Source organism: Lolium rigidum, chromosome 3, assembly GCF_022539505.1.
Source record: "Lolium rigidum isolate FL_2022 chromosome 3, APGP_CSIRO_Lrig_0.1, whole genome shotgun sequence".
Classification (NCBI taxonomy): domain Eukaryota; kingdom Viridiplantae; phylum Streptophyta; class Magnoliopsida; order Poales; family Poaceae; genus Lolium; species Lolium rigidum.
Window position 1 is genome coordinate 388535071 of NC_061510.1, and position 12599 is coordinate 388547669.

At 39.2% G+C, this 12599-nt stretch overlaps 1 protein-coding gene across 2 annotated transcripts; it reads right to left on the reverse strand.

Annotated features, from left to right (window-relative positions):
• Nucleotides 1–87: 87 nt before the first annotated feature.
• Nucleotides 88–12125, reverse strand: LOC124704482 (trafficking protein particle complex subunit 8-like). Of its 2 annotated transcripts, XR_007003569.1 has the most exons (29): nucleotides 11838–12125; nucleotides 11642–11736; nucleotides 11454–11553; nucleotides 10768–10872; nucleotides 10526–10688; nucleotides 9220–9340; nucleotides 9060–9122; nucleotides 8642–8722; nucleotides 8482–8573; nucleotides 8241–8391; nucleotides 7790–7876; nucleotides 6728–6847; nucleotides 6501–6632; nucleotides 6316–6413; nucleotides 6114–6237; nucleotides 5927–6034; nucleotides 5532–5673; nucleotides 5045–5149; nucleotides 4894–4948; nucleotides 4722–4794; nucleotides 3711–3887; nucleotides 3523–3633; nucleotides 3199–3369; nucleotides 2951–3106; nucleotides 1947–2180; nucleotides 1657–1815; nucleotides 1320–1420; nucleotides 531–1216; nucleotides 88–437 (listed from the first exon to the last, which is right to left on the reverse strand). XR_007003569.1 is itself a non-coding variant. In XM_047236739.1 (28 exons), the coding sequence occupies exons 1-28, from the start codon at nucleotides 11995–11997 to the stop codon at nucleotides 697–699; spliced, it is 3804 nt and encodes a 1267-aa protein (XP_047092695.1). In that variant the 5' UTR covers nucleotides 11998–12125; the 3' UTR covers nucleotides 88–696. The 2 variants fall into 2 exon arrangements, 1 of the variants encoding a protein (XP_047092695.1); XM_047236739.1 differs by having other exon boundaries at nucleotides 88–1216.
• Nucleotides 12126–12599: the final 474 nt, after the last annotated feature.

Genomic DNA, 12599 nt, shown 5'->3' on the forward strand with positions numbered 1-12599 from the left:
ACATTTAAGAAAGGCAGTGAACGACAAAATAGGTATTCTATCAGAAACTGGAATTATCCCCCATCATCTCTTAATGTACATAGCAAGAAAAAAATGTGATTTTGATTACATCAAGTCAAAATGTTACTGCCCAAGAACTAATTCTACCAAAAATATGGTGATATCCAATACAAACATGATCACCCGGGCAGACAGGAACTCAACCCACTAATACAAAACAAAAATCACGACATGGTGAGTATGGCATCAACATTAGCCAAGCAACAATTGTGGCCCATAGAACAACAGTTTTGAAGATAAACTAATTACCTCACAGAAAAGGATATTAAGGATATACAATAATAGTATAAGAACCTACAGGCTACAGCAGCAAGTCCCGAATTTCATTGACAACAATGGTATACATCTAATCACCTGAATAGTCCTCCTGGGTCATCCTTGGATAGGACTTGTATAAATGCATCAGTACTGAAGCTGATATTAAGAAAATCCGTGTGTATGTGTATTCTATATTCAATCTGGGAACTTACATGGTACATCTCCACCCACCTGCCAGCGACCACTAGTTTGGGTCTGGTGGGGTAGTACATCTTCACTTCAGCCACCACAAGACAGGCTTCTGCACTGAACTATATGGAAGTTCTTATGTTCTGAGCTTCATAAGAAGGTTGCTTCTTTTCGTAACATTGAAATTCATCAGACGCCTTGAAGAACAGTAACATAGAAAGGATGGCCTTGACCACCGCCTGATATCCCATTTTCATCCACTTGTCCCCCCTCAGATGGATGTACCTTCCAGTGCAGCTCATAATTTGAAAAGTTGTAGGTTCCAGGTGCAAATATACACACTTTTAGAGGAACTTTGGCACAACTGTCAGGTTTGAGATCAACTTGAGCAGAACTCAATGAACACCAAACAAACGGTGAAATGCTTTCTGACGATTCCTTCTGCAAGTGTGTCCCCTTGGCGCTTGAGATGGCCTTTATGTCATTTTCCAACGACACATCATACCATCCACTGGCAGATTCATGTGAAGGGACAGTTTGGTTTTTATCTGGCATACGATCGGACGTAACCACTCTCACAGAAATGTTATCTTCTGAAGAATTATGAATCACCAATTGGATGTTAGCCTCGCAGCAAGACTTGGAGAAATCATGAGTAATGGTTTGAGGCCCTTCCATAAGCCACCAAACAGGATTCTGGCTGAGAGGACTGAAAACGAGATCATATCAGCACATGTTCAAGCTTTAATGGTCATCAAATCCGAACAAAAATGTTACTCCGTAAGTACTCTGCCGAAGGTTCTAGAACTTACCTGCAGTGGCATGTATGATGAGAGAGCAGTTGTTCTGACTTGGACGAATTATCAGCTGCTGCCTTTGAGATCAGGATAAAATCAAGTAGACTGTGTGGCCCCTGAAGAATGATGAAATTGTTACATAGGCACATTTGATTTATTAATGCTGAAACTCGTGAAGTATGCACACACACTCGTCCAGTCACTGGCCACTTTTCCAGCCAAGTGTCTGTTACGCTGAGCTTCAAGCTAAGGGTAAAAACCCTACCCAGTTGGGAAACACTTGGAACCAACAGGTAAACAGTAAAGCCAAGTGGGTCTTGATTGGTCTTACAACCCCTCAGGGAGCACTCACCTTAGCTAACTTCCCCTGTTGGTATCTTTCTTGATAGTGGAAATCGGTCATAGGAGACAGAGAAACATCATATACATCAGTACTACCCCCAGAAGTTAAAATAATATCACTTCCGCAGGACTTGTCTGCAACCTCAATAGATGAATTTGTTCCTACATCCTAGAAATAATCATGCATGGAAAACAATATCAGATAAGAAAATAAAGTAAAATAAAATAAAATAAATGTGATACATGGTGACCAACAAGTGTCTTATATTTTATAGCTTATTCAAAGAATGACTCTCCAACCTTTATCTTGAAGAAGCATGATACAGCCTGGTTTGCATGTATTTTTTCCAAAGAGCTGATGGAACTGCACGAGGGCAATGCAGAAACTGCCCATTTAGTGCCGACACATGACAACTGATGGAGTGCAAATGATTTTGATGGAGTTCTGTTCATGATATCCATGCGCACAATATACTCTTGCATTCTTGATGAGCACATACTTATAGCAAAGGATACATCAAGTGATGGCAAAACCTGCAAATAAATTGTTTACAGACAACAGAGATCTCATGTCTATTTATTGTTGGCTGCAACATTCGCTGCTCGCAAAATTGACATTAAATAATGCAATAATAGCACACAAAACTTGGAGATGCATCTTCTGAAGTGATTTTAAATAAAACATAACTGTATGCACATCATATTAGCTTCCTATAATTTGGTCCCACCACACGACAAAGAGACCAAAAACCGGAAATTCAAGTCTTCAAAAATCTTACAGGTGTGATTCAATTATCTTGAGACCACTGGACTTCAGTACGTATAACTTCAGAATAAATTAACATAACCAATGCCATGTAGTGATGAACTAAGACATATGGCTGGCTTCTGGCGGTTAGCCATAACCAGTTCTTGTTAACCAGATGGCTCAATGAGGTTTTAGGGATTTCCGGAATTTTCACAAAGGAACAAAGATCTAAGTGCATTTTTCAGGAGAAAAACACCAAAAAGGGATGGCACTATATATAAACTTATTAAGTGAGCTTCACCAGGAACCTACCTAAATCAGTTACTTTCGAGCCAATATGATGGATGGCACTATATATAAACTTATTAAGTGAGCTTCACCAGGAACCTACCTAAATCAGTTACTTTCGAGCCAATATGATGGATGGCACTATATATCAAGAGGCACCAGGTGCAATACCAGTTATGAAAACACTGATTACGAAATCAATATATTGTGCATGTGCAAACAAGCTAAATCATAAGCATAAAACCCAGAACTAGTATTGTCAATTTACCTCCACATTGTAATGCATGCGCAATGTGCGATATGGAATGTCAGTGGTAGTCTCCATTTCATAATAGAGAGACAAATAAAGCGAGAAGTTTCCAGGAGTAGCAGCATGAAACCAAATAGGCCAAGAGAATGTGGAACCACCTTGAATTTTGGTATCCTGACAAGAAAGTAATGTCAATTTTGTAAAGAAATGAATAATGCAAATCATCAGGTTAGTATAAAATAAGACACTGCCTTGAATGATCTCACCTGAGGAAATGCAAATAGCAAGCCCTTGAATTTTCCCTTGGTACCTTCAGATAATACAACATTGTTGTCTGATTGCACATGCTTTGTTAAGCACTGTGGGAACTCAAGGTCAAGATCCCGTGAATCGCCAGGAATTAAAAACCTTGGATGGCTAATTTTCATTTTCACATTCTGCATTACAGGCTTGGGAATGGTTAACGCTTAAAATGATGAACATGCGCATAGTTAAAATCTATGCTCATTTGCAAAGAACTGGGTAACCCTTTGATCATTATGAATTATTGAATAAGGCAAAGAAACATATATGATGATAAACATACGAACCTTCACAGCATGTTCTGATTTGTTACTCAGATTCAGCTTGAGGAGCTGTAAATCACCCGTGAATGCTTTTGTTGGCAAGCAATCAATATTTCCTGTAAGTTTAGGCAAACCCTGAAGTCAAAGAAGTTTTAGTTACTCGGATGTCACCTCAAACAAATATTCAAAAGAGAGTATACAAAAATGAGAACCTTGATTACGATCAGGTTGTTGTTTAAAGAACGACGAGCGCCTCTCTTTCCTTTCTTATTTTTCTTTTGTGTGGCCACTTCGAAGTACTGATAGCCTACTACTGAATCTGATAGTGTCCACCTTATCCCAACTAACTTCAGAATGCCTACAACTTTCGGAGTCACTTCAAGTTGTATCTGGTAGAATTAGAAGGAAATTTAGCCACTTGGAAAAAACTATTCACATAAAGTCATAACACCTATATGAAGCAGCACGGTCAAATATAAACGAATTAAAAAAAAGCGATTACGAAGGTCACAAATATCAAAAGGTACTTCTACATACAAAAGAACTCGAAGACTTTTTCAATACACATATACCACAAAAATATTATCACTGAAACTATGAAAAACTGATGTCATGATCAGCTCAAGGTTCTTTTTTAACGGGTCAGCTCAAGTATTTGTCTCTTGTTTCTAATATTCTAAGTTGTCATTTCAGAGTTCACAAGTCAAGAGGATAATAAATCCAAGGAAGGTTGGAAGGAAATTCAAGCAAAAGTAATAAATCCAAGGAAGATTAGAAGGAATATCAAGCAAAAGCTTACAATAGAGATGATCCTACATTAGGCATCCTTTGCACTGGCTTTTAGAACACCTTCATTAAACAATTATCCAGATAAAATAAATAAAACCATCCTTGGTTGGGTTCATGGCACAGTGTTACTGGAATAGTAAAGGACCAGTACCAACTAGATTACACATACAAGGCAGAACATCACTGGCAAGTTGACCATTATAGTTCTTTCTGTTTTCTATTTAACCTCCTAAGAAATATACTATGCATCAGGAAGAACTATCTGATGGAATCTCTTAAATGGTATTTGTTGTTCACGTAGTTTTTTTTACAAAAGTATAATTTGGATATGCTTTGGTGACATTACACTGAAGACCTTTTTAAGCGATTTCTTTACGTTGTGGGGAAGGCATCCTAGCAAGAAGGCACTCAGAATATTGAGTAGAGAGGCTTACTCTTCTGGTTTCACCTCCTCCTAATACAAAATCAAGCTTCGATACTGTAAATTTGTTTTCATCGCTTTCAAATCTGTAGTGGTAAACCAGAAACAGCAATGGAGGCCATGAGAATCAAAGATGTCAACATAAATAGAGTAATAAACCTGAATAATCAAGGGCGGGATATTACGTCGAAATAGAGGGCTTTGTGTTAGCTATATCTTCCTCAGCAGCTGTCGTCAACACTGCATGGAACACAATCCATCGGTGAACAAAACAATTTCTCTATATACAGAGTTCTTAAGAAAAATCTTCTAATCTCAAGAAGAAAAATCAAATACCTGCACTTGAAGAGTCGGTGGAAAGCTGGCATATAAGAGATATGCCAGACACATTCACCGAAATTTGTAAAGGATTCTTAAGCTCAACGTTCAATTTTACTGCTTCTGCAACCAATGAACAAAGATTCAAAAGTAAAATATTATGAGATGTTCCAAATAGCTTTAGAGGGATTATATGAGATTGTTACATCCAAATTTCCCTCGACTGACATGAGAAGGTGGGGACCCTTATTAACAATTTGCCAATACATGAGGGGTTTTCTTAGATAGTTGGACATCATGTTACCCTCAAGTCCCTAAAAAATGATAGGTATATCATTTACCCACGGTTAATGCGGTTGCACGATTATACTCAGATATGATGTACTCATTCATTCCCAGGACAAACTATTTTCACATTCCAGATGCAGTCAGCTGTTCAGGAAATTATCAGTGAACTTGGTTGATTCTGTTGGGGACAGTTGTACAAATATGAAAAAGTCATTACCTCCAACAACACAAACGCATGCCTTGTTATTTCTAAAAGGAGAAGACTTTGGTTGAGTATCCAGCCAGTTAGTTCTAACAACTGATGATGATGGGATCATTTCTTCCTCCAGCTCATGCCAAATGCTTTCATTAACATCAACCTGTTATACAAGGCAAGAGATACAAGTTAGGAGTTCCTTCATTTTCTATCAGACAAGCACAGAATGATTAAAAACATGGTTAGAATTTGTGAAAAAAAATACATAATGCTGTTTGATCACAAATATACATAAGACTTCTTTTTTATTACTCGTAGAATATAAAAAGAAAACATCACCTACTCAATCTTTGATTAGTGCAGAAATGCAACGGTTGACAATTAAAAGTGCACATGCTATAATTGTCATGACGTACATCTGAATTGGATGCGTAAGTGCGATGATCTTCATATACAACTCTCAGCGATGACATATTGAAAACAGGGAGTTGAAGCTTATATACGTCAAATTTTTCCCCGGTACTCTATTCACAAAAGAAGAAGAAAATTAGCAACAGAAGTTTGGTACAGCATATGCAAACCATAGTCAGGCTGGTTAATAACCTGGACAAAATGGAAAAAATCATTGAGGAACATGCTTTGTGTTGTCAGTGACTGATGGCTACAGGCAATGACCTCCATCAAGTGCTTGATAGCTACATCAAATATCCCAAGGACTCCATACCACCTAATTCACACAAATATCAGAGATAGTATACACTATACAGGCAAGAATAAATGAGCAGAAGATTAACCCCACAAGTACCTCCCAACGTTAAAATGTACATGATTGTTGATATAACTCCAAGGATTTTGTTTGTAAACAAACATAGCATTCCTGTAAACCCTAACAGCATGTTGTTTCTGCATCATTAAGGAAGAATGTTCATTATTAAGTCAAACTTCTGAGCATTACTAAAATATCGCTGCAGTGGAGGAATTAATACACACCTGATCAGACAAGTAGTAACTATTGCCAGCTAAGATTAGGTGAAATCCATACTTCCGAAGCATACGTGGACTTGACAACAAATAGCAACATGCAGCTTGCTCAAGCAGTACAGCAGAATGCAAGGAAGGTTCCTGAAGAACAGAAGTTTTCATCATTATGAGCGTAGCTAACTAAGAAAAAACTAGAATAAGCCATTCTCCATGTTTCCCTAGGTAACTAGGTATACCTCATTTGATATGCGGAAATACACAGCTGATGCTTCCCTATGTTGTCCTCTTGTTTTAAGCATTTCTGCCCACCAAAGGCCACATCTAGTAGCATTTCTTTGCCCAGAAGATCCAATTCTCTGCAAATATGATATTTAATGGCCTTGTGAATGAAGAAGAGCAAGACCAAACAAGTGAACCAAAAAGGATACTGATAATTCAAACCTAATAAACCGAAAAAGAAGTCAAGGTAACACATATGGATAGCACTAACTATTTAGAATATTTAACCCCCACTGCTTTTAAGTCCTTTCTATAATGCAAATTGCAAAACTATGAATCTGATTTGTTGAAACTATAAATTCAGAGTTCAAAATTTCCCTTTGTAATGGCCACAGCCTACCACTCACTGATACATCTCCCCAAAAACAACGAAATGGAAAGTGCGGGCCTTCTGCATGTTTCATGATTTCACCAAAAAAAAGGAACACGCGTACACACAGAAGGTAGAAGTCTAGCCTGGTTCGGCATGTCCATTTTGGTCTGCTAATTACCTGCTTTGATGGAAGTTCTAGTGAATTTATGGCTTTTACTGACTACTTGGTCATGTTGAAGAACTATAACTCTAGAAGATTAAAGAGAGTGCCAGGCACAGGTCTCCAGATTAATTCAACGGGAACTCCCAAAAGGCCATTGGTACTTCCATTGGTATACAAGGTTCGCGTGATTATTCATTGGGCTTCATATGTATATTAATACAGTCTACATACAAGGTTCGCATGATTATTCATTGGGCTTCATATGTATATTAACACAGTCTACATACAAGGTTCATTTTCGCATGATTATTCATTGGGCTACATACAAGGTTCGCATGAATATACTTCTTTCATGCAAAATGGAGTTATGGGTCATTTTCTCACTGTCTTTTTAGATTCTTTTTCTCTGGGTGTGAACATTGAGCACTTGGCCACTAGCACAGAACATAAAATTTGTATCGATGGGTAAACATTGTTAAGCAATAACTATTTGTTCATGTGTAGAAACCTAGAAGTGGATTTCTAACATAAATAAATAATTACCAGATATGTCGTGAAGGCATTTTCCATGCAATATTCAGCATCCTTCCTTGATTGATCCAACATGAAATAGCAAAGCCCACTCATCTCCTGCAAAAGGCACAGGCATATATTATGGGAGTGAATATCTAGTCCAAATAAATAGCGGGTCATCACAGCACTGTCAGTCTAATTTCAGTATTCATCAGAAAGCAAATCAGCAACTCTGCTTACTGTTCGAAAAAATTGGAAGCATAACATTTGGTCTATCATAAGTAAGACCTAGCCCATCATCATTTATTTATACTAAAGAATATATCTTGTTCAATTGAGATTGCTAGCCAGTATATATTCATATATCCCATGATCACTGCCTTTAGCTGTGCCCTTTGGTTTAAGCCTAGAACCGTTACCATAATGATATATGTTTCCACGCATAACACCATTAAAAAATTAGTTAAGAAAAGAAAAGCACCTGAACACCAGCAAAGCGCTTCCAAGCTTTATCAAGCTTATAATCGGTCGAAAGTAATCTGTAATTGGACAAAGCAAGCTCGTAGTCCCGTAACATGAAAGCATAGTCACTGAGAACTCTGATCTGAGACTCTATGGAGGTGAACGTATACCTGTTAATGAAATTAGTGTTAAAAAAATAAAAATAAAAATAAAAATAAAGAAAATACAGTAAAAAGTGTCCAGATGTCATAAATACTTGCATTGGGCCATTTGCAGCTTCTGGCACATCATCCCTCTTTCTCCACCACAAGTTCTTTATCTGATTTCTAAAGCCCTTTCTTGTTGTGGCTACCTAGAACGATGCCAAATATTATCAAACAGATATTTGAAAATGGTAAAAAAAAACAATTTAAAACATACCTGCTGATTGAGTACACGAATCTTTTGCTCCATGTAGGGGATGATATGATTAGAAGCAAAATCTTGCATGAAATCTTTTATCTGATAAGGGAAGTAGGAAACAAGCTCAAAAATTAGTATCTTAGCTTAACTGCTAGCTAAGAATACATGCATGTAAAACTGAACACCACAAGACAATTAAAACTGACCATCAACCAAATACTAGAAATCATCAATAGAACAGATGTTCTGGACTACTTGGCATCAAAGCTCACAAAAACCTTAAATCAACTGAGTTTAACTGACTAACAAGTCTGCAAATCACACTGACTATCAAAAGTTCAACAGTCCGTCAACCCGCCCAACAATATTCTTAGTTGTTAGGTACTGTGAGAGACATATTAGAGAAGCAGATGACTCAATATAGATGCTGTAATACCTGATTCATATCATCCGTGTTAAGGAAACAAGCTCCTTCATGATTCTGTAAGCCATGCGCTTTCTGCAGTTAGTCAAGAGAAGACTATAAGTAGATTGCCTACCTGCTCAACTACGCAGAAGTTAATGCAATTTAATAGCAAGAAATTCAGTGCACTTACATAGGGTAACCACGAATTATCAGCATCATTACCATCAGCTTGTGTAGAAGAGTTAATACACAGCAACTTACAATCATTCAAACCAAGGGTGCTCCTCATTTCTGCTAAGATGTTCACGGCTCTTGACATAAAAACAGACATGAGTCAACAGAAGAAAAAAAATACATATATAATCAAAACTTAATACAGAAGAACGGGTAAACCAGCAAATGCCAGCAATAGAGCAAAAGCATAATAAATAACCAATGCATGGAACCCATGTAATATCACACTGTTCAAGTGTGCTGCACTTGGGTTCACCAATGCAAACAGTTAAGACATCAGCTATCACCTTAACTGCATGTTCTAACTCTGATAAGCATAACGCTGGGCCCAGATAGAGTAATTTAAATGGGGTTTATATGAGTGCATTAGGCCCTATCTATGGAAGCTTCAGGTTCCTCGTATAAGGTTTAAAATTCCCCAAGAAGCCGGGAAGCGACACTAGGTTTATGGGGCTAAAATTTCTGGTGGCATTTGAGATCAACCAGCACTGTACAAGCACCCACTAGAGGGTCCTTAGCGGCCTGATGAAGATAGAGCCCACATTATCTGGGAGAAGGTTATTTAGGCTTCATATATATTAGTTTCTCAAGGCAGCTTATATATGTGAAGTGCTTATATGGTATATAACTTTTAAGATTTAGATGAAGCCTTACACATGTTTTAAATATTACAAAAATAAAGGCATGGGGTTTGTTCTAAGTATTAATAAAAATACACCAAAACAACGAACAGGACTTTAAGCACTATAATTCACACAAACATGTGACTGCTGTTGCAAATAAGTGGACATAAGGAGACAAGTGAATGCAGCTCCAGCGGACTTGATTCAGAACAATGTCTATATGCTACTATTGACCCAAAAACTCAACAGTTGAGGTTCCAGGCAAAATAACATAAGACCTAATTAATTAAAGAAGCCTAAACTACCTTAAAACAGATTGAATTAGGGGCTTCTACCATCAGTGCGAAAAGAGAGCAGTTTAACAGATAATATATTGCAAAGTTAAAATTACTACTCCCTCCGACACTTTTTATGGAGCGGAGGGGGTACCACTAGTTCAAAAGATGACTTTGTACTAAACCCCCGACACTTAATATGGATCAGAGGAAGTACCACTAGTTCACAAGATGTTTTTATCAGTTCTGAAAAGATTAGTAGGCATGTAAGAACAAATAATGATGGCTAGGAACTCTCAATAGTTCATTTCACCGATGCAAGGAGGAGAATGTGTTCTCTATTATGAGAAGAAAAGAGTAATACATCTCTTGCGGTCCATCTTGTTGGTCGTGAAGTACAAGATAGTGCTTCAGAATCTGGGGATCCATTATGCCTTCATTTAAAAGAGAAGGTAACTGATTCGTGTTAAAGAGATCAGCAAATTTGCTGATTGGCTCTTTGTCCTTCGACGATACAACTAAAAGACCTGTTAACAATAATCAAAGAATGAAAAATATATTCTCCAAGCAAAGGAAACCTAAGAAGAGAACAGTGCCCAGTCTCACATGCCACAGGGTGGTCAAAGGTTTCATGTTCTGAAAACGAGAGTGTCCGCACTAGCTCTCTGTTGAACCTTTTAATCCATGAAGGGCACAACTCAGCTTCAGGCTCTGAAATTATAGCAAACATGGAATTTATGTGAAAAATGGAACCAAAACAGCAAACACCACTGAGCCTCACGGATATAAGAACCAACCAAATCGAGGTTGACAGCATGTCGACGCAAATAAATAAAAAAGTAATGCCGCTTACTTGTTCCCAGCCACTCACAAAAATCTTGTTAGCAAAATCACACAGCACTATGCATCAGATTATACATAATACATCCCACATGATTCGCAGGAAATTTGAGCAATACATATTATACCATGCATGCTCTCCATGTGTGCTTGCTCTCAGCTACTCTCAAATACAAAATAATCACCTGACATTTAGGCGGCAAGGCTGCAACTGTTAACATTTGGAGGAGAACGTTGTGGCTACCCATTAAACATTATAGCTTGCTTAATGCTGACATAGTCCACTATTACGCGTCTAAAATGTTTCTAGCATTAGATACTGATGCAATTATTTGAACAAACTAGCAACCCAGCCATAAATTTCAACTAAGGACCCAGCAGCGCTCAATACAAAAATATGTTTCTCCGTAGGGACATCACAAAAGGTTTTCATATAGTGCAAGGGTTCTCACTTTTTAGCACATCTTCCAGCTGTGGCGGGTCTGAAAGCAAGTCCGGAAGAGCGTTCTCATTGGCCTCGGAAACAACCAGCTTAATTCTCTCATCCGCAACCTGTTCCAACACAAGCATGGCCATCATCAAGCACCTGACAGCATGCATTTACGAGTCTGCAACACATTCGAGAAGGTTCGAGAATCACCTCAAGGTCCTGATTCCGTACGTCCGAGGCGTACACCATCCGAATCTTGAACATCTGCAGCCTGTAAGGCTGGTCACTCGCCGTGCGCACGGGCACTGCTCAAACCGACACACAAACTCCCCGTGAGGTTCACAGAACGGAATCAAAACGAAATGCGAAGAGCATTGCACGGAATCAGCTGAAGCAGGCGCATCACCGTCGATTTTCTTGAAGAGGGAGAACGGGGAGAGCATGTCGACGAAGCTGAGCCCGCTCCTGCGGCACGCGGCCTCGGCGAGCGGGGTGGTCAGCACCATCACCACCGGGGTGACGTCCTCGAGGAGGAGCCGCCCCAGGTAGCTCCGGAGCGGATCCATCGCGCCAAAACCCTAGCGGATCGGGCGGAGCCGGTCCGAGCGGCCGGCGAGGCGAATTTTCGGATGTGGCAGCTTGGAAGTTGGCTCGAGCTGGATCTTCGTGGCGGTAGGCACGCCTCCGGCGGGCTTGTGGCCGGGGGAGGGATCGCCGGAGAGGTCCGCGGCGACGGCGAGGCGGTGACGGTGGTGGTGTGATCTGGGAGGGCGCGAGGTAGGGGAGAAGACGACCACTGGGCGTATTGGGTTGGGTAGTTAGACGGACGGGCTGGATCTGGGTTGTATATGGACGGGCTGGATACTTGGGCTTGTAATAATCTTCAAATTCACGACCCATGGCCCGTTTATAATGGGTTCCTACTGCTGTACACAAGAACGCAGTACTCTGCTAATAGATCTGGGAATTTCAGGAAATTTCTGCTAAAATGCATCTATCTACGTATATGTAAATCTGTATATATAATGGCTCTCGTCCAGACAAGCCCTTATATATCATTTGGCATCTGGGCAGAAAGTTAACAAGGAGAAGAGTGCTATTTTCTTCGGTCCTTGTACATCAAAGACTAATAGAGTGGTAGTGAAGTAACATCTGAACATTTAGACTG

What these genes read in the sequence shown, in the direction of transcription:
- LOC124704482 (XM_047236739.1), bottom strand. Translation starts at nt 11,997, where the DNA reads ATGGATCCGCTCCGGAGCTACCTGGGGCGGCTCCTCCTCGAGGACGTC. An exon ending in ACACGGATGATATGAATCAG is followed by an intron (nt 8,723 to 9,059) that starts GTATTACAGCAT and finishes TTCCCTTATCAG; the next exon opens with ATAAAAGATTTCATGCAAGA. An exon ending in GAGGAGGTGAAACCAGAAGA is followed by an intron (nt 3,888 to 4,721) that starts GTAAGCCTCTCT and finishes TAATTCTACCAG; the next exon opens with ATACAACTTGAAGTGACTCC.